Source organism: Oryctolagus cuniculus, chromosome 11 (genome assembly GCF_964237555.1).
Source record: "Oryctolagus cuniculus chromosome 11, mOryCun1.1, whole genome shotgun sequence".
Taxonomy (NCBI): Eukaryota; Metazoa; Chordata; class Mammalia; order Lagomorpha; family Leporidae; genus Oryctolagus; species Oryctolagus cuniculus.
Window position 1 is genome coordinate 106,571,614 of NC_091442.1, and position 25,724 is coordinate 106,597,337.

Genomic DNA, 25,724 nt, shown 5'->3' on the forward strand with positions numbered 1-25,724 from the left:
GTGAATGCTACACTGATCTGTCTTGTACATGTCAGAGGGTATAGCTGCGTGACTATGGTTCACAGCACCCTGGTGTATATTTTATAAATGAGTAGGAGCCAGGAGCCCCAAGCCTGCCATCGTAAAGGAAGGGCAGATGTCGATGGCCTTGAGTTCACACACTGCATGAATTGTCACACTGGCACCCATGAGTCAGTATGGCTACTCTTCACTTAAAAAATTGAAAAATAGGCCGGCGCCGTGGCTCAATAGGCTAATCCTCCACCTTGCGGCGCCGGCACACCGGGTTCTAGTCCCGGTTGGGGCGCCGGATTCTGTCCCGGTTGCCCCTCTTCCAGGCCAGCTCTCTGCTATGGCCAGGGAGTGCAGTGGAGGATGGCCCAGGTGCTTGGGCCCTGCACCCCATGGGAGACCAGGAAAAGCACCTGGCTCCTGGCTCCTGCCAGGATCAGCGCGGTGCGCCGGCTGCAGCGGCGGCCATTGGAGGGTGAACCAACGGCAAAAGGAAGACCTTTCTCTCTCTGTCTCTCTCTCTCACTGTCCACTCTGCCTGTCAAAAAAAAAAAAAAAAAAAAAAAAAAAAAAAAAAAAAATTGAAAAATATACATGGTGTATGGAAAAACTCCCAGCAAACCAGTGAGACAAAAAGCATTACTGATGGTAACTGGCCAGCACTTAAAGAAATGTGGAATTCGATGTTTCTGCACATCAGACATCTGAATCCAGATATGCTGAAGAATAAAATATCTAGAAGGATCGTGGGAGATTAGAGGAAAATATAGATAACCTAGTAACTATATAATCTTAGAATTGCAAAAATTGTACTATAATGATGTAAATTATCTTGTTTTTTGTATTTGTATAATTATCCCCAATCACGTAAAATATTGGTAGATAGAAAAGGCCCTGGAAAAATAACAGGAGTTGCTTCAAGGTGCTAGGGTTATGAGGTTAGTCTCATTTTCTTCTTTAGGCTCTATGGGTATTTTCAAAACCGTGAATGCAGTAAGCAGAAGGTATTAATTAGAAAACAAAACAACATGATTTTGGCAGCAAACAACCTAGGTCCAATTTGCATCCAAGACGAAAACACAACACTTTCCATCTACTTTGCAGTCATCAGCTCCCGCGGGTGTTTGAGCCCTGCCTAACCAGGGGCCACGGCCCCGCCTTCCTTCCTACAGGAGCACTCTGTGCGGGACCTGGCTGGCCCCGGCCCCTTCACTGTCTTTGCTCCTCTATCTGCAGCCTTTGACGAGGACCTGCGGGTAAGCACCATGCCGTGGGCAGAGGGAGGGCGTCTGGGGTGAGAACACGGTTCCGGGACCTTAAGCTGGAACCGACACTCCAGATGCTTCTGGGCAGCGCATTTATGACCAGGTGCCCTGAGCAGCAGCAGTAGGGGCTTTCTGCCAGTAGAGGGAGCACTGTCAGGGGATGCGTTCCGGTGGATTCAGGCCAAAGACCTCCTAAAGAACGTTCCTGGACAGGGCAGGAGGCTGGCAGAGATGCACAATTGTGATCCAAACCTCCCATAGACAGGGGAGAGGCTGTGTTAAGGGAATTTAAATAAGTCCTTCCTTTGCTTGCAGGACTTATCAGAACCTTTACTATGCTAATATTCACTGGGGCTCTTCAGGCAGTGTTACCCATGAGTAATGAGGATAGCTAGCATTTATGCAGTGCCTGTTCTGAGTGCCTGGCCTGGATTAACTCAAACAGTCCTCGCAGAGCTGAGTGTTCTTATTGTTCCTGTTTTACTGTTGAGGATATTGAAGAAGTAACTTTCCCAAGGTCACATGACTAGCAGATAGTGGAGCAACAAGGGGTTTTAACCACTGTGTGCACTGCATCTGTCTGTTTGTATTTTGGACACTAGAAAAGCAGAGGCACTAAAATCATTGTCAAGAGTTTGAGGGGGCCTGGCGTTGTGGCGCAGTGAATGTAGCCACCGTCTGCAATGCCGGCATCCCGTATGAGCACCAGTTCAAATCCCAGTAGCTCCACTTCTGATCCAAATTCCTGCTAATGCACATGGGAAAGCAGCAGAGGATGGCCCAAGTGCTTGGGCCCCAGCCATCCACATGGGAGACCCAGATGGAGTTCCAGGCTCCTGGCTTTGGCCTGGCCCAGCCATCTGGGGAGTGATCCAGCAGATGAAAGATATTCGTTCTCGTTCTCCCCCCCCTTTTTCTCTCCCTTGCTCCCTCCATTCCCTCTCTCCCTCCTTTTTCCCCTCCCTCACTCCCTCTCCCCCTTCCTTCCTCTCTCTACAACCCTGCCTTTCAAATAAATAAATCTTTTATTGAAAAGAATTTGAAATTTGATAATTTTCCCTTTAAACATCAAGAAAGTTATCAAACAATAAGAATTGTGTGGGCTTTTTATTATGTCTACTTTATAGATTCATTGTTTTTATCTTGGATTTTTTTGAAGGGCAGAGAGAAGCAGGAAATAGTCAGAGAGGTAGAACGCTCCCAATCTGTTGGTTCACACTCCAAATGCCCAGGACAGCTAGGACTGGGCCAGACCAAAGTCAGCAGCCAGGACCTCCGTCCAGGTCTCCCACGTGGGTGGCAGGGGCACAGCTACCAGACGCATCACTGCTGCCTCCCTGAGTGGGCACTGGCAGGAAGCTGGAGTCGGGGGTGGAGCCAGGACTCAACCAGGCACTCCCGCACGGGATGCAGGCGTCCCAGACAGTGCCCTAACTGCTACGCCCAATGCCCAATGTGGTGTAAATTCTGAATTCCGGGTGGAGCTCTGTGGGATGTCTCCAGTGCTAACGGTTTAAATCTGGCCCTGGTACCGCCGAGAGAGGGGTGGACTAGCAGCTGTCACAGGAAATGCTTCTTCAGAGGAGCGTCCCACAGGGCTCCAGGTCTGCAACCAGTGCTATGAAACGGGGGAACCCTTCCACCCGAGAGTCTACGGAGAGGCAGGGAAGGCACCAGGGCCACTGCCTGGCGCAGCCTCCAGCCTGTAACCCTGACCACAAGCCAACTCCGAGTTGCCAGAGTCTGAAAGGCGAGAGGACGGTGCAGGAGGGTACAGAGAGCCGAAGAGAAGGCTCTAGACAAAGGCGCCCGCTCTGGCTGTAACCCCTCCTCTGCTCTCACAGCTGAAAGCCTGGGACCAACAGCGCCTAATGCCCCAGGTTCTGCGTTACCATGTGGTCGCCTGCCACGAGCTGCTTCTGGAAAACCTGAAACTGACCCCAAATGTCACTTCCCTCCAAGGAGAGCCGATTGTCATCTCCGTGTCTCAGGTAAGAGACGCCACCTCGGGAAGTACCCTCTCCTCCTTCTTGGGCTAACCACCAGCACTAATAATAAAAACTCACATCTATGAAATTGTTTTACAGGCAGAAATTCCTGAATACAAAGTGTTTGATGGTGTATCATTTAACCCTCACAGTAGCCCCATGATTACACAGTAGTATTTTCACCCCCAATTTTCAAATAAGGAAACTTTGCTCAGCAAGGTTAAGTAACTTGCCCAAGGTCACACAGCAAGTAAATATTCAAACTAGAAGTCAAAGCAGAGGCAGGGCAGCTCCAGGCGGTCCATAGGACTGCTTCTGGTAGCCTTGGTCAGAAGCTGGAGAGAGATGAGAGCTCCCAACTACAGCCACCTGACCTCTGTGGCCTGTCCCCCTCACAACAGAGGAACAAATGGTGACTCCAGAATTCATTGCAATGGGAAAAAGAGCTGGGGACAGGGATGTAGAGAGAAGCCAGTTTTGAGCTGCTCGTCTATTTCATTCCTGAGAATCAGGGAAATGACTGTTTTAGTGGATGCCGCATTATCTGTTATTAACTTCTCCATGTGAAAATTACATTCCTGTCGCAATTTTCTTCTTACCATCACAATAAAAACAGACTCCGGGAAGGCAAATCTTCAGATTCCCCACTGATGACTTAATGTGTGGGTGAAGCTTCCTGGGAGAAGCACTGCTGTGCCTGCTGTTCTCCGTGCTCACGTCTCTTTAATTTTCTGGTTGATTTCAGGATGCCGTGTATATAAATAATAAGGCTAAGGTCATAGCCAGCAATATCATCACCACTAATGGAATCATCCATATCATAGACAAACTACTGTCTCCCCAGAACCTGCTCGTCACTCCGAGAGACGCCTTTGGACGGATCCTGGTAGGTAAACCTGCTGACCTGCTCTCCGCACGGAGGCGCCTGAGGCGCAGCGTCTCGGTTCTGAATGTGAGGCGTCGTCCTCAGACATCTTGATTTTGCTACTTCAGGCTCAGGGATCTTCAAAAGCCTCATAGACATTATTCTCAGAAAGAGATGAGTAAAGGCGGAGGGAGTCGGGTAGAAAGACACAGCGTTCCAATCTGCTGCTTCACTCCCCAAAGGCTGCGGTGGAAGGAACCGGGCTAGCGCTCGGCCAGGAGCGAGGAGTGCAGTCCCCGTCTCCCATGTGTGTGGCAGGGAGCAAACTAGTAGAGTTGTTACCGGCTGCTTCCAGGGCCTGTGTTGGCAGGAAGTCGGAATCAAGATCTGGAGGCAAGAGTCAAACCTGGGTCCTCTGCTATCGGGGTGTGGGCATCTTAACCTCCAGGTTTATTTTAAATCAATAAATAGATTTATAGGTTTTTCTTGATCCTGACTTCAGACTGGCCCACCTCTGGCCATTGTGGCCGTTTGAGGAGTGAACTAGCAGATGGAAGACTCTCTCTCTCTCTTTCTCTACCTTTCAAATAAATAATTTTTTGAGCGTCTATAAAGGCAGGTAGTCTTGCAAATATTTGGAAGATGGAGAAGATAGATACAATTGACAGCTAGAGATGATTGACAGCCAGAGATGATTGCTAGAGAGAGACAGATGATAGATGACAAAGAGATAGAATTATAAATGGTAGGCAAACAGATAAATGACAGGTGAGAGAAAAAGAGATCTCGCACTAAACCTGGAGTAAAACTCCTTCTCAATGGACAGAAAAGGCCATTTTGAGATTTTTTTATTATTATTAGCATTGGCCAATGTTCTACATTGCAGACCTCAGAAACTACCATATCTAGCTAACATAAAAAGGAGTTTCTTAAGACACTAGGTGCATCGCTGAGTCTCTCGGAAGGCCAGAGCGCAATCCAAGGTGCTACACAGTTGCTAATCAAGCAGCCCAGGGATGCCTGCAATGGGAGGCACCCGTCCCCACCCTGGGACCACTCTGCCACTGCCACTGGCCTCATCCCCCGGGCCACAGGAGAACAGGACAGCAGATGCTTCTACCATTGTGCTTGCCGGAGGTCCTGAAGTTCCTGCAGCTTCCCCTACCACATCTTATTGTTTCTGTCCACCAGCAAGTCTTGCACAAATGCTTCTGCTTGGGGATATCACCTATGGGGCTCTAGCTGCAAGGGATTCTGGGGGAAATGTAGTGCTCAGCCTTGCAGCCTGTGGAACACAGAGAAGCATAAGCAGAACAGAGTTGGAGGGGGTGTTGGAGCGGCTCTGTAGTATCTGCACTTGTTTTACCAAGGGAGCTTTTGTTCAAATGCTTTGTTTTCACGCAGCAAAATCTTACGACAGTGGCGATAAACCATGGCTACGTCAAATTCAGCAACTTATTGCAGGTAAAGACCCAGGGGAAAGTTGGTTTGGGAATAAGGTGCCCAAGGAAGTTCTGTTTTTTGCTGTCTCGTTCGGTCTTGTTGGAGCCGGCTGACTGGCTACTATTGCCTTGCTGGCTCGCTGATCACTTTTTGCTCATTCAGCAAATTGTTGTTGGTTCTGGGTGAGGAAGTCCCCATTTCCTGGAGACCACAGTCGTTCTCTGCCACTGCATTCTGCGACGTCACGCGGTCTTGAGCTCTCTAGCATACACGGGCTGATTTGGAAATTGAGACGGGTGATGCTGAGGTTGAATTGGGGGATCCCTGGACATGGGGCTTCACACCTGGGAGTGTCGCCCGCGTTCCAGAGCTGGGGACACGGAGCTGGAGAGCCTGTGGGCAGGCAGAAACTGGCCTGGAAACCACATCTTTTCAACTCCAGAGACCATCCCCAGGGAGCGAGGACATCTCTTGGTCAAACCCAAAGGCTGCAGAGGAGACTCGGGAGGGCAGGGCTGTGGTCCTCCTGGGATTGCCCTGCCCCCTCCCCTGAGCAGTCCTTGAGGCTTCCAAGAGCCCTGCCAGGCCCTGGGGCACAGTCTCCACATCTCTGCAGAAGTCCCTGAAATGCCCTGGGTCTCTGGGGAACTTTCTAGAAATGGGGGTTTCAAGGCAGCCACAGTGAGAATCTTCAAAGATGTTACCGTCCATAACATTTGCTCACCTACCACCCCCAAAGCTTCATACTCATCCCACACCTGGGCACCAGACTGGCTGATCACAAGCTTGGAGAGCGAGTTGGCAAACCTCTCTGGAGCTCTTACAGGAGTTATAGACCCTCCCTCGTAGGGTTGTGGAAAAACTTAAAAAGCATACACGTCTCCTCCCAGCCGTAGAGGGCTCTGAGAAGGAGTCCCCCCACCCCCACCCCATCGTGCCATTCCTGGCTCTGGATCTGCATGACCTGGATGTGTGTCAACACGCAGCGGCAGCTCAGTGTTGTAGAGGGTTTCCTCACTTTAAAATGAAATAGGAGAGAAATGCTAAGTTGGTCTTCCGGAATGTAAAATATGTGGGCAGAAGTAGTGCACACGCGCACACACACACACACACAGGCACACACACGCACATGCACACACACCCAGAGAGAGAATTTTCCTGCTCACAAAGCCCCATACCTGACCTCGCCCTTTGCTTTCTAAGGCAATGAGGTTAAGAATGGCTGCAGTGTGATGGGCCCCTGCCTCTGTCACTCTTGAACCATCTGGAGTCCTGACAGGCCATGGGCAGGGCCAGGAGGGCACCCCACGGAGGGACGCTGTGCCCGTGGGGCGGAGCAACCACAGGGGCTGACTCCTCCCTGTGTTCCAGGCCTCAGGCTTGCTGAGCGTCATCACGGACCCCATCCACACCCCCGTCACTGTCTTCTGGCCCACGGACCACGCCCTCCAAGCTCTGCCCCCCGAGCAACAGGACTTCCTGTTCAAACAAGACAACAGGGACAAGCTGCAGGAGTACCTGAAGTTCCACGTGATCCGGGATTCCAAGGTGCCCGCGGAGAGCCCGCCCTGGGATCTCACTTTCCTGGGTCCCACTTGCCGGAGGTCAACCGTGGTCCTCAAAGGCTGAAGGGGAAATGACAGAAGTAAACTGATCATACGCTTTCAGGTGCACACCATTCTGAGGAGCGATGACAATCTCACACCCGGACGTGAGCCGTTCCTTCGCCCAGCATGCCCCAGATGCATGTACTCCCCACATGTTAGTCATATGTGCAAACAACACACATATTTACCCCAGCTGCATGCACTCTCCACACATTAGTCATATGTACATACATGCAACATACAGATATATATGCCCCAGCTGCATGCACTCCCCACACATTAGTCATGTGCATATATACAACATACATACATATTTACCCCAGCTGCATGTGCTCTCCACACGTTAGTCATATTACATACATACAACATGCATACATATATACCCCAGCTTCATGTACTTCCCACACATTAGTCATATGTACATACATACAACATACATACTTACCCCCGCTGCATGTTCTCTCCACGCATTAGTCATATGTGCATGCATGCAACATACATATATGTATATACCCCAGCTGCATGCACTCCCCACACATTGTCATATGTACATGCGTACAACATACACACATATTTACCCCAGCTGCATGCGCTCCCCACACATTAGTCATACATATATAGAACATACATACATATTTATCCCAGCTGCATGCACTCCCCACACACTAGTCCCTTGGTGGCCTTCTTGGTGATGAGAGCAACTGATGTGGCATCGCCACACTTGGGTTCAAGTGGCCCTTATTCTACTTATCGATGGCCCCAAAGCACAAAAGCAGTGATGCTGGCAATTTTGTTATGGTGTATTATTAGCATTTTCTTTTCTTAGCATTTTATTATTTATTATCATTTTATCAGCACTACTTTATTAGCAGTTATTGTTGAGCTCTTGCTGTAATCAATAAATGGAATTTTGTCCTAAGTACGTATACATAGGAAAAAAACATGGTCTCTGTAGTGTTCACTGGAGAGCAGGTTTCAGACATCCACTGGGGGTCCTGGACCATAGTTCTCATGGATAAGGAAAACAGCTGTGTTTTGTTTAAACACAAAATAGTGCGGGAACGACCCAGAAAGTAATGAATCCAAGATCCAGGCAGTGCAGCCCAGGGCGTCCCAGGTGTCCTTGTCCCCATGAGGAGACCGGGCATCAGCAGCCCCTCCCACTGTGACACCCTCTGATGTGTGGTGGCAGTTTAAACCCCCAGTGCACCACGCTAGACTGTGTTTCTTGTACCTGCCTTATTTAATTCAACCAGTACCCAAGAGCACAGGCCAGCCCTTCCGGTTTCCTGGGGCACACTGCAGATGCTTGCTAACAGCAGTCCCAGCTTTTTCTGGATGGATGGACTCTTTTTCTCCTGGTTCCAAAATGTCGACACAAATGATGCTGGCTCCTGATGCCCTGCAGGGGCGTGGCAGCCATGCCCTGTTCCTAGCCTGGGCTCATGCTTCCTGTTGTGAGTCTATGCCATCCAAGAATGCCAGAAGCCCTCACTTGGAGCTCTCCAGTTCCCAGGGCTGCTGTAACAAACCACCACAGCCTGGGGGCCTGACACAGCACAGCTTGTCCTCTCGCGGTTCTGCACGTGGAACGTGCCAACTTACTACCTCTGGTGGCCCCAAGGGAGCACCTGTCCCATGCGTCTCTCGCAGCTTCTGGTGGTTGCTGGTAATCTCTGTCATTCCTTGGTTTGTAGCCACGCTGTTCTGGTCCCCGCCCCTGTCATCACGTGGCTGTCTTCTCCCTCTATGTGTCTGTGTCACCACATGGCATTCTCTTCTTTCTCCAAGGACACCCTTCCTCTTGGATCAAGGGCCCATCCTAGGGGCCAGCACTGTGGCATTGCAGGTTAAGCTGCTGCCTGAGGCACTGGCATCCCACATGGGCACCAGTTCGAATCCTGAATGCTCCACTTCTTATCCAGCTCCCTGCTAATGCACCTGGGAAAGCAGCAGAGGGTAGCTCAAGTACTTGGGCCCCTGCACCCACATGGGAGACCTGGAAGAAGCTCCTGGCTTTGGCCTGTCCTAGCCCTGACCTTTGTGGCCACTTGGGAAGTGAACCAACAGATGAAGGTGCTCTCACTCTCTCGCGTTCTCGCTCTCTCGCTTGCTCTCTCTCTGTAACTCTGACTTTCAAGTAAATAAATAAGTCTTTAAAAAGCCCATTCTCATCTAACCTTGTTACATCTGCAACAATCATATTTCCAAATCCGGTCATATTCTGAGGCCCAGGAGTGCAGGTCTCCCACACAATTTGGGAGAGCACAACTCAACCCATCCTTCCATTGACTTTGGACACAGAGACAGCGTCTTCCAGGGAACTCCGACACAGCTGGGGGAGGGAAGGGCGGGGAAGACCAGCCCTGACAGAAGGACCCTCCCACCCCCTCAAGGGCCCGCACCCTCACTTCCTTTTCATCGCACCTTCTGTCACTTCAAAGCAGAAGTTATGACAACTCCCAGGAAGCCCTGCGTGGGAATTTGGTTTGTTGGCCAAGCACCTCCACAGCCATGTGCAGCCTCCTGTGGGCTCTCATACTTCACCGTCGTCCCCACAGGTCCTGGCTGTGGATCTCCCCCGGACTGCATCCTGGAAGACCCTGCAAGGCTCGGAGCTGAGTGTGAAATGTGGAGCTGACAGTGGCATTGTGAGTGTCCCCCACCTCTGCCCCATCTCCCGGAACCCCAAGCCTGCTCCCTCTCGCTGCTTTTGGAGGTGTTTCCTGAGGACACAGAAGTGGACGTGAAAACCCTGATAAGTCCTCTGCAGCACATGGTTGCAGCTGCAACCTCACCTCAGGGTCCAACATGGCCCCTGGAGCTCCAGCCATCATGTCCACTTCCTAAGCAGAAGGAGACGCCACAGGGATACATTTCCCAGTTGAGATCATTCACTTCAAGGAGCTTTCCAATAAGTCCCACACACATTCTGCTTACATTGTGTGACCAGAATCCCTTTGGGGTTTGAAGTGGCAGGTGTTGGATCAATAACCAAGTTTGAGAAGTCTTAGCATGTTTTCATCCCAGCTTCCAGAAAGTTACCCCAATGCAGCCACACTCGTGAGGCCCCTCTGTGCTACCGCCAAAGAACAAGACTCTGCTGAGAAGGACAGCGGGAGTGGGCGTGGTTTGTTCTGTGTGCGAAGGCAGTGTAGCATTTAGCTTGATCTGTAACAACCCCATGCTTCAAGAATCCTGAACTCTGTTACCAGTGCAGGGGTGGGTAGGGGGAGCAACTGAACCTCAAGGAAACTGAGTCACACCGTGCCGAAGTGAACATATAAGGCTTTGCCCATGGTTTTGTATTGTTCTTTCCACAGAATCACACTATTTCCCTCCCATCAATGGATGTTAGGATTTACCAGTTTTCTCTTCAAAGAACTTTCTAAAAGCATTTCACACCTTGAGGGAAGAATCTTCATCGACTTACTAACTGGGTGATCTTAGGGAAGGAAATCCCAGGATTGTTGTAAGCATGAAACAAAATGTATCCAGAGCTTAGATAATGCTTTGTACATGTGAGATGTAAGTTACTGTTACTGTTATAAAGTTCAAGTCCATCATTTGTCTATCCTGGAAAACATGTGGACTCAGAAACCTCGGTAGGTTAATCAAGAAAACTGGGTTACTGCACACAAGTGGCCCCATCAGCAAGTGTACCCGAACAACAGCAGAGACGTCACAGCTGCACCCCGTCACCCCACTGCACAGATTGCTACTTTGGGAGAGGCAGCATCACAGATGGCAAGGAGTCAAGGCGCCCGGGCTACTGCCTTGCAGCGAGTGCCTGCACATCTCACCAGCCATGTGACACTGGGCATGTTCCTAACCCCTCCCTGCCTCAGCTTCTTAACTGAGTGCAATTGGGTACTCATCATAGAAGCTACATCCCAGGATTGGGGAGATGGAACACATTTGCTTAGGTAAAGCACTCAGAACAGTACCTGGCATATAATAGGTGCAGTTTTACTGAGATTGATAGATGATTGACTAACTGACTTTCTTTTTGTGTTTTGTTTTAGTTCTTTCTGAGTCTTGTGCCTGCTGGCCACTTTCTATATGGCCTAGGAAAAGGGAAAGTCTAAGGAAGACTATTAACTATTCATTCACTCATTCATATTCTCTCTCTCTCTCTCTCTCAGGGCGAGCTCTTTCTGAACGGTCAAATGTGCAGAATTGTGCAGCGGGAGCTCTTCTTCAATCTGGGCGTGGCCTATGGCATTGACTGTCTGCTGATGGATCCCACCCTGGGGGGCCGCTGTGATACTTTCACTACGTTCAATGTCTCGGTGGGTCCCAACAGGGGCACTGTAGTGAAAGAGCCTTGGGCTAGGAATGGCCCCGGCGACCCAGCGTAGGCTCTGCTGTGAACCCACTGAGGGCTGGTCCTTAGAAGAGACCAGGACAGAGAGCTCTGAGGACCACCAGGTGGTGTCCTTCAAACCAACAATTCTCAAGTGTCCACGTCTCCCTCCGCAGGCCTTGAGCAGTCTCGTCTTCCCATCTGCCCATTCATCCCTTCACTTCTTTGCCACTGAGAACCCACTTCTTGGATACCAACATGTGACAGCTTTTCTGCCATTCATTTTCATATCCATCCATTTACAAGCCCATTCAACAAACATTTTTTTGAGCTTCTGACCAATTAAACCATATGAAATTGCCATACTTGACAGTTTGGAGACTATAACAATGGCAATTTCATATGTTCAACTTTTTATTTATGTCCCAACCCCAAATACCTCCATTCATTTACCGACTTGTTCAACTCACTACATTGATTGAATTTCTGCCCTGGGCTCTGCACTGTGCCAGGCATTTTCTCGTTCGTCTCATTCATTTTCTCATTTACTGAGCCCCACCTCTGAGCCAACCATTTTGTTCCATGCTTGTGTTACTCTCTCAATTATCCAATGATGGGAGAAATTATCATCAACTCTGTTGTGTAGCTTTGGAAGTGAGTCTCAGAGAGATGAAGAGACCTTACACGACAAAGTGTATCACCAGTTGATGTCAGTACCTGGCATTTCATAGGCATTCAATAAATATCCCAAAATTTTAGGGGACCAATCAGCCAAAGGAAGAGATGAATGGATTTCTTAATTCCTGAAGTGTATTCACACAGATTTGTGGAGTCAATCATTGTCCTTCACTAATCCCTTGAAGATCAAATAGAAGCAAAAAATTATTACCCCTCCTTTATACATCTTAGAACTAAGGATCAAAGAGGACAAGTGATTGACCAGAGCATCACAGTTAACTTAGACGGAACAGATCCTCACGTTCCCATTTCTCAGTGCTTGTTACATCGCCTAAATCACATGGCTCTGGTCCGGCTCTATGAAACGGGAGACTTTTCAAAGAACTAAACCAAAGAGTGGAGGCCCAAGACAGACCTTTAGAATTCTCCATGGCAAAGTTGCACTGTGTATGCTTTTCACCTTAGATCACAAAGTTCTTAAACAAGATTAATTGAATTCATAATACATCCAGGTATCAGTATTAACCCAGGACACTTCCTTGTGCTTGCCAAGATTCTTGATTTTAAGTGCTTCTTTTCTGTATACTAGGGAGACTGTGGGAGCTGTATCAATACCCCCAGGTGTCCAACATGGAGCAAACCAAAGGTAATTATGAATGTAACAGTAACATTTGGAAAGACAAGGATATCTCATTGCCAGACCTCAACTGTCAGGTGTGTGTGACTATATGTATATTTGGGAGGGGAGTTGTCTGCCAGTGTGTTGTATAAATACAATGGATGACTTTCTTTTAACAACCAAGCCAGTGGAGTGAGAGATGCACATTCTTGGCCCAGGTAGCCATCAACCTACTGTATCTTCCAGAAACTATATATAAAAGTAAACCTCAGAGACTCCAATGATAAATACAATTATATTGGGCCCTTGGTATATCCATTATCCCTGTTCATCATTTACACTTTACCTTCACTTCACATAGGAGAAAAGGAGCCTCAGTATGTAAGCAGTCTGCCCACGGCCACACAGCTACTGAGGGCAAAAAGCTAAGATTAAAGTTGGCTCAGACACTCATCTAGGGTAATAGACAACCCAAAAAAAAAAAAAACTGGAAGCCACAGGCATGGGCCCAAATTCCAGTAACTTCCAGCAAGTCACATAATCTATCAGTTTTGCCTCTCTAAAATGGAGCTAACAGGGACTAGGATTGTGGCATAGCAGGTTAAGCCACTGCCTGCAAGGCCAGCATCCTATAATGAGTGCCAGGTGGTATCCTGGCTACTCTACTTCCAATCCAGCTCCCTGCAAATGCACCTGGGAAAGCAGCAGAGGAGGGTCCTGAACCCATGTGGGAGATCCAGAAGAAGCTCCTGGCTTCTAGCTTTGGACTAGCCCAGCCTCAGCTATTGTGATCATTTGGGGATTAAACAGGCAGATAGAAGATATCTGTGTGTGTGTGTGTGTGTATCTCCTTTTCTCTCTCTATGTAACTCTGCCTTTCAAATACATACATATTTTGTAATTTTATTTATTTTTATAATTTTTATTTAAGGTGGACAAATTTCATGTATTTCATGCATACATATTTAGGAACATGGTGATCCTTCCCACACTACCCTCCCTCCTGCCTATGCTCCCACCCTTTCTCCTCCTTCCTCTCTCATTCCTTCTCTTTATTTTTATAGTGATCTACTTTCAGTTTACTTTACATTCATAAGATTAACCCTACACTAAGTAAAGAGTTGAACAAATAGTAAGAAGGAAAAAACACCATTCCTCAACAGTAGAGACAAGGGCTGTAGCAATAATCAAAACTGACCATGTCAATTTCACTCATACACATTAGAATTTTTGGTGCTCTCTTACCACAGATCAGGGAAAACTGGCTTATTTCACAAAATATAATGATTTTAGTTGCATCCATTTTATTGTCAAAGACAGGACTTCATTCTTTTTTATGGCCAGTATTCCATAGTGTATATATACCACATTTTCTTTTTTTTATGTTTTTTTATTTTTTTTATTTTTGACAGGCAGAGTGGACAGTGAGAGAGAGAGAGAGACAGAGAGAAAGGTCTTCCTTTACTGTTGGTTCACCCTCCAGTGGCCGTTGGGGCCGGTGTGGCCGGTGCACTGCACTGATCCAAAGCCACGAGCCAGGTGCTTCTCCTGGTCTCCCATGCAGGTGCAGGGCCCAAGGACTTGGGCCATCCTCCACTGCACTCCTGGGCCATAGCAGAGAGCTGGACTGGAAGAGGGGCAACCGGGACAGAATCTGGCACCCCAACCAAGACTAGAACTGGGTGTACCGGCACCACAGGCGGAGGATTAGCCTATTGAGCTGCAGCACCAGCCACCACATTTTCTTTATCCAGTCATTGGTTGATGGGCTTCTGGGTTGATTCCATATCTTAGCTATGGGGAATTGAACTGCAATAAACATGGGGGTACAGATAACTCTTTCATACGCTGATTGCATTTGGTTTGAGTAAATTCCCAGGAGTGAGATGGCTGGGTCATATGGTAGATCTATTTTCATATTTCTGAAGAATCCCCATATGGTCTTCTATAATGGCTGTACTAGTTTATATTCCCACCAACACTGAACTAGGATACCTTTTTCCCTACATCCTCACCAGCATATATTGTTTGTTGGTTTCTGTATGAGATCCATTCTAACTGGGTTGAGGTGAAACCTCACTGTAGTTTCAATTTGCATTTCTCTAGTGGCTAGTGATCCTGAGCATTTTTTCAAGTGTCTGTGGACCATTTGAATTTCCTGTTTTGAAAAATGCTTGCTCAAGTCCTTTGCCCATTTCTTAACTGGATTGTTTGTTCTTGTTGAGTTTCTTGATCTCTATAGATTCTGGATATTAATCCTTTATCAGTTACAGAGTTTGCAAATATTTTCTCCCATTCTGTCAGTTGCCTCTTCACTTTGCTGAGTGCCTCCTTTGCAGTGCAGAAGCTTCTTAGCTTGATGTAATTCCATTTGTCTACTTTTTGCTTTGATGGCTTGTGCTTTTGGAGTCTTTTCTAAGAAATCTTTCGCTAGGCCATTGTCTTACAGAGTTTCCCCAAAGTTCTCCTCTAGTAATTTGATGGTATCAGGTGGTGGATTTAGGTCCTTAATCCATTTTGTGTTGATTTTTGTATAAGGTATATGGTATGGATCTGGTTCATACTTCCACAGAGATCCAATTTTCCCAGCACTATTTGTTGAAGAGAATGACTTTCTCCAGAGATTAATTTTATCTTCTTCATCAAAGATCAGCTGGTTGTAGATGTGTGGGTTGATTTCTGGGTTTTGTATTCTGTTCCATTGGTCTACATGTCTATTTTTGTGCCAGTACCATGCTGTTTTGATGATAACTGGCCTGTAGTATATCTTTTTAAGTTTTATTTATTTACTTGAAAGAGTTACACAGTGAGAAAAGGAGAGGCAGAGACAGACAGACAGAAGTCTTCCATCCGCTGGTTCACTCCCCAGTTGGCTGCAAAGGCTGGAGCTGTGCTGAACAGGAGCCAGGAACTTTCTCCAGGTCTCCCATGTAGGTGCAGGTGCCCTAATACTTGGACCATGTTTCACTGCTTTCCCAGGCCATAGCACAGAGCTGGACTGGAAATTGAGCAGCCAGGACACGAACCAGTGCCTATATGGGATGCCAGCACTGCAGGTGGTAGCTTTACCGGTTATGCCACAGCACTGGCCCCTATAGTATGTCTTGAAATCTGATATTGTGATGCCTCCAGCTTTGTTTTGTCTGAAATTCCTTCAGCTATTCATGGTCTCTTGTGTTTCCCTATGAATTCAGCATCATTTTTTCTGGATCTGAGAAGAATGTCATTGGTATTTGGATTGGGAATAAATAAGCCTTTTATATATATATAATACACACACACACACACATATGGGCCGGTGCTATAGCGTAGCAGGTAAAGCCACTGCCTGTGGTGCTGGCATCTGATATGGGGCGCCAGTTTGAGACCCGGAGGCTCCACTTCCAATCCAGTTCTCTGCTATGGCCTGGGAAAGCAGTGCAAGATGACCCAAGTCCTTGAGCCCTGCACCTGTGTTGGAGACCCAGAGGAAGCTTCTGGCTTTCTTTCTTTCTCTCTCTCTCTCTCTCTCTCTCTCTACCTCTCTGCCTCTCTCTCTCTCTCTGCCTCTCTGCCTTTGAAATAAATAAGTCTTTAATATAAATATAAAATGGAGTTAACAACGGTTCTCTGTGCAGTTACTAGGAAAAGAAAATTATAAAGTATGCTACATTTAAGTGAGGGGCTGGTGCATAGGAAATACTCATTAAATACTGTTTTCTAAATTACTTAGTACAAAGTCAAGCTCTTTCTACTCTACTAGTAAAAGCCCTAACAAAAATATTTCTACAAAACAAACAGTAATTCGCACTCTCCTTGCTGAGGACTTGGGTTGGGGGGCTCTCCCTGATCCCTCCCCAGGCCACCAGACCATTTGCAAACAGTTCTGAGTCAGAAAGTCCTTGCCTGTAAGACTGGGAAGAAATCTTCCATGGACTTTAGCTCTTCCCTCTCCCCTCTCCCAGATACCTCAACTCCCCTAAGAAACAATTGCCTTTTAAATTTTTATTTATGTGAAAGGCAGAAAGACAATGACGGATACTCAGAGATATCTCTAATCTGCTGCATCACTCCCCAAATGCCTGCAACAGCCAGGCTGGGCCAAGCTGAAACCAGAGCCAGGAACCCAGTTCAACATCGGTGACAGGTGCCCAAGTTCTACAGCCATCACTTCCCTCCCAGGGTGCCCATTGGCAGGAAGCTGGAATTGGACACAAAGCCAGGACTTTGAACCCAAGCACTCTGATATAGGACGCAGATACTAAGCCAAATACCCACTCAGGAAAGAATTGCCATAAAAAAAAATAAAACATTAAGGCCCATGGAAAGTCCCATTTTTTCACTTGAGCAGGACCAGGGTCTCTACCAGAGGTTGGGCTAGAGTCCCAGAGTCCAAGTCCACGTGACACAGGGTGACGGCCTCATCCGCTCTCTTCCCTCAGGGTGTGAAGCAGAAGTGTGTCTACCAGCTGCCCCTGCTGAAGAGGAAGGTGGATGGCTGTCGGCAGCAGTGCACCCTGGTGATCCCAGTCCTCAAGTGCTGCAAAGGCTACTTCCTCCCGGACTGTCAAGGTGAGGGTACGCTCGCTGCACAGACCTGAAAGCTCTCAAGTCATAAGGCAATGGAGGAATGATGCCTAAGGACCAGTCATAAGAATCAGTGCCATCCCTTCGATTTGTTCATTGGCTTATATTTCCAAAATTGTCTCAGTTACCTGTAGCCTCTCGTTTGATCCTCACAATAACAGCATGGTGTAGAACAAGCACACCACCATCATCACTACCATCGTCATTCTGGGCTTTGAAAACTAAAACTCAGAGGAAATTCACTCCTTAGCCCAGATATACTCTAATCCAGGTCTCCTGACCCCCAAATGCAGTGCACAGTTCAGTCTGTCCTCCTGCCCAGGTAGACTCCTATCAGATACTTTGAAGCCCATCTCCCATAAAGCAAGGCCATGATCCCTCCGAGTTAGTAGATGTATAATCCACAGCATGCTAACAAAGGTGACAAAAGCACTGAGCTGATCTGGGTCTGGTAGGCTGAGTCACTGCTGTGTCCTCTCTTCCAGCCTGCCCTGGAGGACCAGATACCCCGTGTAACCACCGGGGCGTCTGCCTGGATTCCTACTCGGCCACAGGACAGTGTAAATGCAACACCGGATTCAACGGCACAGCGTGTGAGCTCTGCTGGCCTGGGAGATTTGGGCCCGACTGTCAGGGTACGTGTGGTACCACCTCCCAGAGCTGTAGCCTGTCTTGTTGGCTGCCTGTCTTCATCCACACCACCTGCCTGACCTGGAAGCATCCTCCTTCCCTTCCTTCCTTCCTGCCAGCCACCTTCCATGTGCCTGCCCTGTGTGTTTTTTGCCTCCTTGGCTGTATTCCCAGTTTCCACCCATGAAAAGAGCCTCACACGCCCTGTGGCGCCTACGGCAAGCTGTAGCCACACAACGCTCATTCATTCAGCCATGGACCCTGCCTGTATTTGTTGCGTCCTTATGAGTATTAACAGCCAACATCTAGTGAGCACCTCCTTTGTGCCAAGTATCTACATCTTCCCAGGTATTCCTCCCGATAGCCCTTTGGAGTAGGCACTGTTAGGATCACCAGTGAGCAAATGAAGAAAGCAAAGAGGTGACGTGATCTGCTCGAAACACAGGAACAGTTCTAAGGTCCAGGGATATGGTGGTTTGTGGAGGTAGAGGCTAAGGAACAAAACCCCAGTTATCAAAGAGCTCACAGAACCAGAAGTAGTGACAAAGGATATGAAGACAAAGAAGTAGGTAGAGGGGTCAAGATTAAGACTAGGCCCTGTTCTAGAAGACCTTGCACACAAGGAATATTTGAGTAGACACCTGACAGAGGTGAAGGGCCAGGTGTGGCAAAACCACAGGTGGGCCAATCACACTTGGAGCCTAGCTGGAATGCTCTGTGACTCCACTGTCCAGCACGGTAGCCACCAGCCACGCGTGGCTGTCAAACACGGAAAATGGGTGATCACGGGGCCGAGTTTTTAATTTTAACATTTACTCAGCACACCTGCCTAGTGGCTGCTATACTGGACCTGGTTGCATCCCAATGTCCAGCCACTGATGACCGCCCTCTCTCTGCTCTGCTCCACAGCCTGCAGCTGCTCAGAACATGGACAGTGTGACGATGGGATCACCGGCTCGGGGCAGTGCCTCTGTGAAGCAGGGTGGACAGGCCGCTTCTGCGACACCCAGACAGGTCTGTCAGGGGAGGGCCCGACTGCTGGCAGCACCCAGCCACCATGGACCAGGCTGAGAGCATCCAAGCGAGAGTGCAGGAAGTGGGGTCTGAGTGATGGCACCTGGAAGAAACGACAAAGCGTGTGTTTTCAATGCCACCTAGAAAAGATGATTTGGACCGTGTGGCCCTGGGCCTCGGAAGGGTGGTGACTGGAAGGGAAGCCAGATGAGATTTAACTCCAGCTCATGAAAGCAGCCCCACCCAAAGCAAAGAATCGCAGGATCAGGCAAGGTGGTGCCTCGTTATGGTGGCCCTCGGGCCCAGATGTGCACTGACATGGAGGCTGAGTGATTTCATAGAAAACACAGGCTTTGGTGTACCTGAGACCAGGCCTTGACCCCGATGCTGCTGCTTCCCAGGTGCATGGCTTAGATCACCCCCACTCAGCCCCGACCTTCTCCCCAGTAAGGGAAAGCACACACACTCTGTAAGGGGAGGATGGCTGTGATGGTTGAGGTCATGGTTGTGAAGTGCCCAGTGTGCAGGTGCTCTGAACAGTCAGCATTATCACCATTGTCATAACCTTGACCCACATCATGCAAGAACCATAGCCGAGGCCTACATTCCGGAAGATCCAAAATGCAACAGTTGACTCATGCAGTGTGGGTCACTGTCATTCCACCCTCCCTGAGGTCAGAGAACAGCACTAGGCTCCTCCTCAGTGACCTGAGGTTCCAAGAATACCAACGGAGGTTTAGCACCAGTGCCTCCTCCCCCACACAAGGCTGGCTTCAGGCTGCCCAGGCACACTGCAGCCCCACCCAGTCAGCAAGGCTCCAGGCTTCTCCCAGGCTCCGTGGTACCCTGCAAAGGCTGTGGAACTTCCCCTCCAATTTAACCAGCTCTATCTGGAACCCCATGTCCCTGGGGCCACGGAGCTTATCTACCAAGTTCATCCCTGCTGGCAAGTTTTAAGGTGTAAAGTTTCAGCTGGTTGCCGCTAAAGTTAGCATGATAATCTGAGTCACAGAGAAATCTCACTATAAAGGAGTAATTCTAGAATCTCAGAATCTGCAGGCTGAGGTGGACCCTAGCAACTCACCCCATCCTCTGGCAATGGGGAGTACTGAGAAAACACAGCGGCAGGTCAGGGCAACAGTCTTGGCAAAACTCTTCAGGTGGGCCCCAATGTTGCTCAGCATGGGTACAAGAGGATTGGTGACCCTCCTCTGCTTTTTTGTTTTCTGCAGTTTTGCCCCCAGTATGCACGCCTCCTTGTTCTGCTCATGCCACCTGTAGGGAGAACAACACGTGTGAGTGTAACTTGAATTACGAAGGTGATGGGGTGACATGCACAGGTGAGTCCCTTCATGGCATGTGGCACAGGAGAGGGGCAGGATGTGGTCACAGTGTCTGGGCTTCCCTCCACCACGGCCTGCCTGGGCCACTTCCACAGTGCCAAACCCTCAATGACTAGTGTCCTCAGGGAGTCGGCTCAGGATTGGCCTGCCCACCTCCCAGCTCATGGCTTCAAAATTATTTTGCAATAGGGTTGCACTTTGTAGTGCTTTTCTAACTCTGCAAGTAACCTGATGTGTTTTTATTTTATTTTTGATTGATTGATTTGGAAGGCAGAGGAAGGAAAAGATTTTTCCAGCTACTGGCTCATCCCCCAAATGGCTGCAACAGCCAGGTCTAGGTCAGGCTGAAGCCAGGGACCAGGAACTCCTCCCTGGTCTCCCTTAAAGTGACAGAGGCTGAAGTACTTGGGCCATCTTTTTTTTTTTTTTTTTTTTTTTTAGATTAAAAAAAAAATTTATTAGAGTCAAAGACCCCCAGCCAGAGTGGCATGAAAGGGGGCTTCCAAGAGAGGAAAAAACCCAAAGGGCCCCGTGCACTGGGGTATTTAACTACAATTTTGGAGGCAAAAACCTTGACAGATTGGCACTCAGTTACCAGGCAGGGACAAAACCCATCAAAAGACCTGATTTACAGTTCTTTATCCCATCTGGCTTGTTCATGATAAACCAAAAATACCATCTGGAAGGTGGGATAGGTAACTTGTTTCTACAATAACCTGCGATCACTACTCCTCCCTTGCTGTTGTCATGGCAAATTTGGAGATTCTGAAGAAAGGAGGGCAGCCTATCTGTTCTTGCTAAAGATAACCTTTTTTTGGGGGGGGGGGGCAAATATTCTATACCCCAAATTCCATTGGGACCACCCTGACTACCTATTAACCCATCTGACTCCTCACATTCCCCCCTTAACAAGAATGTACCCTAACATCTGCTAGGGGGGACTAGACAATGATCACTCTGGCTGCTTCATGCTGAAAAGGGGCGTCTTTGGGAAGGGGCTTCTCCAGGGGGATACAATGCCAGCTTGAAGCAACTGTTTCCATTGGATGTTTCATGTGCATGGCTATCTAGAATTTTACTTTTTCAAGTCTGGAGAAAGCAAATCTAACAAGCAGTTTAAATTCACAGAATCTAAAACCAAGGACAGAGTCATTATTAAACCACCAGCCTTCTCATTGAGAGGCAAATAGAAACTGACAGAAAGGGCTTGAGTATAATCAGGTGGGCTTTAAGGCCTTGCCAGTTAGGAGTTCTCAGACCAATCTACCTCTTCACATGGGGTACATCCTAAGGGAGGTACCCTGTTGACTTCTATTACCCAGCTGGCCTGGGAGGAGAGCTGGCTCAAAGAGAAGATAGGTGGCATTTCTAAAAGGAAAACATTTTTAGTTAATTCACAGTCCTGCCTGCAATGTTGCTGTCCCTACTTGGCCATCCCCTCAGCAGCAGTGGTTACTTGGGAAGCTGGGGCGAGTGAAGGACTTTTCAGCTTAGAGCTAACAGGGTCTGTGGCTCTGACCTGGATCCCTTCAAGTCCAGGGCAGGTGCATTTCCAGTGACCCAACTCCTGGCTGGCTGAGCTGCCAGGGCTCTTCATAAGCTGACTTCTGCTGAAGTCCTGGCTTTCCATATTGAAAACCAACGCAGTGGTTGGGTCTCCTTGATGGCAGATCACTGTGTCAAGCAGCATTAATTGGTCTGCCACCTATCTATGTTGCTTCTGCCTCCTAGCTTCCTCTTCCTCCTGGTTTTTGTTAACACAGACCAGAGGAAACCTTTAAGAGAATGCAAGTCAAGGGGGTGCTCTGTCCCTAATCTTTGGTGGCCTAAACTAGAAACCTGTAGTTACAGGCATGTTCTGTTACTGGTTTATTTCTTTTGAGGTAGACAATGCCCATGAGGAAAGCTATGTCAAAATGATGACCACCTTATTTACAAAATTTTAATTCATTAGTAAAACTCTCTCCCTCTGTTTGGTTTAAAAAGGGAGGTTTTGCCTGTTTATTGTGTGGGGCCATCATATGCTGTCTTCCCAGGTGCGTTAGCAGGCAGCTTTATCAGAAGCAGAGCAGCCGGGACTCTGACTGGCACCCCAATTTGGGATGCCATTGTCACACACAGCAACATAGCCCGCTGCGCCATAACGCCAGCCCTGCACACAGTATCTTTAAAAAGTTCAACTTACATGCTCTCACAGCCCAGTGAGAACCACTGTGAGCCTAGCAATGTCTGTCTAGAGTACTGAGGACAAAGGTTCAGCTGTGCAGACAGCCAAATGATGGGTACAGACACAGGCAAGCATTTCCTGTAAGTTTGAGGGAGGCACCCAGGACTTACCCAGAATTCCACCTAAAAGGTCTCTCGGGGCCTAGACTCCTCCTATCTCTTTGCTCTGCCATTGCTCACCTGTCTGGTCTGAAATGACGGGAGCTCCGCTCTGCAGAGCTTAGCTAAGCCGAATCCCTCCCCAAAGGCCTCCGCTGTGAAGCCCGGCGTGGCTGCAGTTGGCACCCTCTTAGGACCTCCCAAAGGGCATTACCTATCAATGCATGAGGCCTGGGGAGGAGGGAGGGGGCTTCCAGCCACATCCAGACCATCTCCCGCTGCTCTTGCAGTGGTGGACTTCTGCAAACAGAACAACGGGGGCTGTGCCAAGGTTGCCAGGTGCTCCCAGAAGGGCACCAGAGTCTCCTGCAGCTGCCAGAAAGGCTACCAGGGTGATGGCCGCAGCTGCACAGCCATCGACCCCTGCGCAGACGGCCTCAATGGGGGCTGTCACGAGCACGCCACCTGCAAGATGACCGGCCCGGTGAGTCGCGCCTCCCCATTAAGTGGGGGCGGCCCTTGTGCTTTGCCCAGCTCCTCCACCTGCGGGGTTCTGCTTGCCCATGGATCTCCCTCCTCTAAGCTTGCGTCCCACCTCAGACTATGTCTCATCAGAGGCCAGGGGGCTTCTGGCTGGTATCCTAGGAATAAAAAGGACATCCTTGGAAAAACTGCTGAGGCCCATGCCAAGCCAGCTGCTCACTTACTAGGCCTATCCCAACACTAATTTCCTAGTTTTGACAAATGCACTTGGTTCAGTGAGATGGGGGAAGGGCATAGGGGAGTTCTGTCTGCTGTCTTTGCCGAGTCCCATAAATCTAAAATTGCTCACAATGAAAAGTTTATTAATGAAAGGGGTGGTAAGAAGTATCATGAAAAGCACAGACTCGGGCACTCTTTCAAGTCTTGGTGGAATGGAGTCCATGCCCGGTTCACCTGTTGGGAAGAGACGACAGGAGAGAATGTCCACTAGTGGTTACAAGGGTAGACTTAGGGTCCTACAGAGTCTTACTTAGCTCCTGGGTTCAGACACTGCGAGACCTGGGGCTGGCTACTTATTCTGAGTCTCAGTTTTCTCATCTGCAAAGTGGGCCAAATGAGAACGCAAATATCATAGGGCTGTTGTAGAGATGAAATGAGGTTGTTGCTCCAGGGTCACTGTGCACCTGTTGTGGCTATGGCAGGTGCCAAGGATACTGCAGCGAACAGAGAGAATGCATCCCTGCCTTCCCAGAGCTGACACACAAGTAGAGGGAGGGCCAGGACTCAGTCCAGGAGTCTCACAGCATGGAGGGGGCCCGCACACACTGGAAGGAACTGGGGCGCTCCTTTACGGAGGGCGGTCAGAGAAGTGATGCTGGAACCAAGGTGTGAAGGCTGACAAGCTTCCATCACGAACCTGTGTAAAAGCAAGGCCTGGCAGGAACTTCCCCTCCACTGGACAGGAGAGGCACCTTCTCTGGGGTCCTTCTGAACCCCTGCTGGGCTACATGGCGGTCCCCACAGCACTGGAGGGTCCCGGGGTCCTGGAGAGAAGGCGTTCTCACCTCTTCCCGCTCTTCCCACAGGGCAAGCACAAGTGTGAGTGTAAAAGTCACTACGTGGGAGACGGGGTGAGCTGTGAGCCGGAGAAGCTGCCCCTGGACCGCTGCCTGCAGGACAACGGGCAGTGCCACGCGGACGCCAGCTGCACCGACCTCCACTTCCAGGGTGAGTGCGCTGGGGTGAGCGACTGGCCAGCAGCACCACCTCATTCAGGCCTGGGGAAGGGACCTGTGCAAGAGGAAAAGGAAACACAGCACAGCATAAGACAGGGACCAAAGTGGCCCCTAGGTTGCCCAGACCCAGTGGAGGTAGCAGAGGGGCGGAGCCAACTCAGAATTGGACCTTGAGCTGCTGCAGCCAGGAAGGGAGCGCAAAGGGTGTCTACCAAGGCTTTTCCCCATGTTTGCTTGTCCCGAGATGCTTAGCAACCCGTATGATGGAAATGAAATCAAGGGTATTAATTAAGATACTTAATTAAAAATCACATTAGGGTATTCAATAACCAAGAAGTGCCTGTCACATGCAAAAGCAATTTCTTAACAGTTGTTTGGAGAGTAGCGCATTGACCGGCACATACCCCATTTATTTCCAAGGACAATTCAAATGGCTTATAATAAGCACTCAGCTATACTAAAACCAAGCATCATAATACCCAGAGAGCAGAAAACCACACAGAGGCTCAGAGTGTGGGCAATAGGGCTTTTTTTTTTTTTTTTAAATCTATTTATTTGAAAGTCAGACATATAGAAAGAGAGGGAGAGGGGAGAGAGACATAGGGAGAAGTGGAGAGAGAGAGAGAGAGAGAGCGAGTGAGCGAGAGAGAGAGAGAGAGAGAGAGCGCAAGAGACAGAGACAAAGAGATTGATCTTCTATCTGCTGTTTGTTGCCCCAAATGGCCACAAAGGCCAAGGCTGAGCCAGGCCAAAGCCAGGAGCTTCATGTGAGTCTCCCACATGGTGGCAAAGGCCCACACGCTTGAATCATCTTCCACTGCTTTTCCCAGGCCAAACTGGAAAAACTGCTTTTTCCAGACACAAACTGGTGCTCATATGGGATGCTGGCATCACAGGCGACAGCTTTACCCATTACACCACAGTGCCAGCCCTGGCATGTTTTTCCCAAAGTTTATTTATCTGAAAGGCAGAGTGACATAGAGAGGGGAGAAACAGATCTTCCATCTACTGGTTCACACCCCAAATGCCTGCAGTAGTCAGGTCTGGACCAGGCTGAAGCTGGGAGCCGAGAATTCCCTGTGGGTCTCCTGTGTGGGTGGCAGGGGTTCAAGCGTCTGCGCCCACATCTGCCCCTCAGGCAGGGAGCAGCTGGTCTCAAACAAGTACCCGATATGGGATGCTGGCGTTGCAGGCCGCGGCTTAACTCCCTGTGCCGTAACACCTGCCCCACAGGGCACCTGGGAGCCCAAGATAGGAAAGCCCTGAAGGATCCTCAGATGTCACTCTGAGCCAAGGCCAAGAGGGACTCCAGTGGTTTAGGACGCAATATGGGCACTGCACATTC

General features: G+C 49.0%; 1 protein-coding gene across 2 annotated transcripts in view; it reads left to right on the plus strand.

The window, feature by feature from the left end:
- The window catches only part of STAB2 (stabilin 2), a 209,702-nt gene that overhangs the window by 168,507 nt on the left and 15,471 nt on the right, over positions 1-25,724 (plus strand). For both annotated transcript variants that reach the window (XM_051845830.2, XM_051845831.2), the window contains 14 exons: positions 1,185-1,268; positions 3,122-3,268; positions 4,011-4,151; positions 5,535-5,594; positions 6,945-7,121; positions 9,742-9,831; positions 11,326-11,472; positions 12,754-12,810; positions 17,205-17,334; positions 17,835-17,984; positions 18,889-18,993; positions 20,226-20,333; positions 22,952-23,145; positions 24,230-24,371. In XM_051845830.2, coding sequence (XP_051701790.2) covers positions 1,185-1,268; positions 3,122-3,268; positions 4,011-4,151; positions 5,535-5,594; positions 6,945-7,121; positions 9,742-9,831; positions 11,326-11,472; positions 12,754-12,810; positions 17,205-17,334; positions 17,835-17,984; positions 18,889-18,993; positions 20,226-20,333; positions 22,952-23,145; positions 24,230-24,371 — 1,732 coding nt within the window. The remainder of the gene's footprint in view (positions 1-1,184; positions 1,269-3,121; positions 3,269-4,010; positions 4,152-5,534; positions 5,595-6,944; positions 7,122-9,741; positions 9,832-11,325; positions 11,473-12,753; positions 12,811-17,204; positions 17,335-17,834; positions 17,985-18,888; positions 18,994-20,225; positions 20,334-22,951; positions 23,146-24,229; positions 24,372-25,724) is intronic.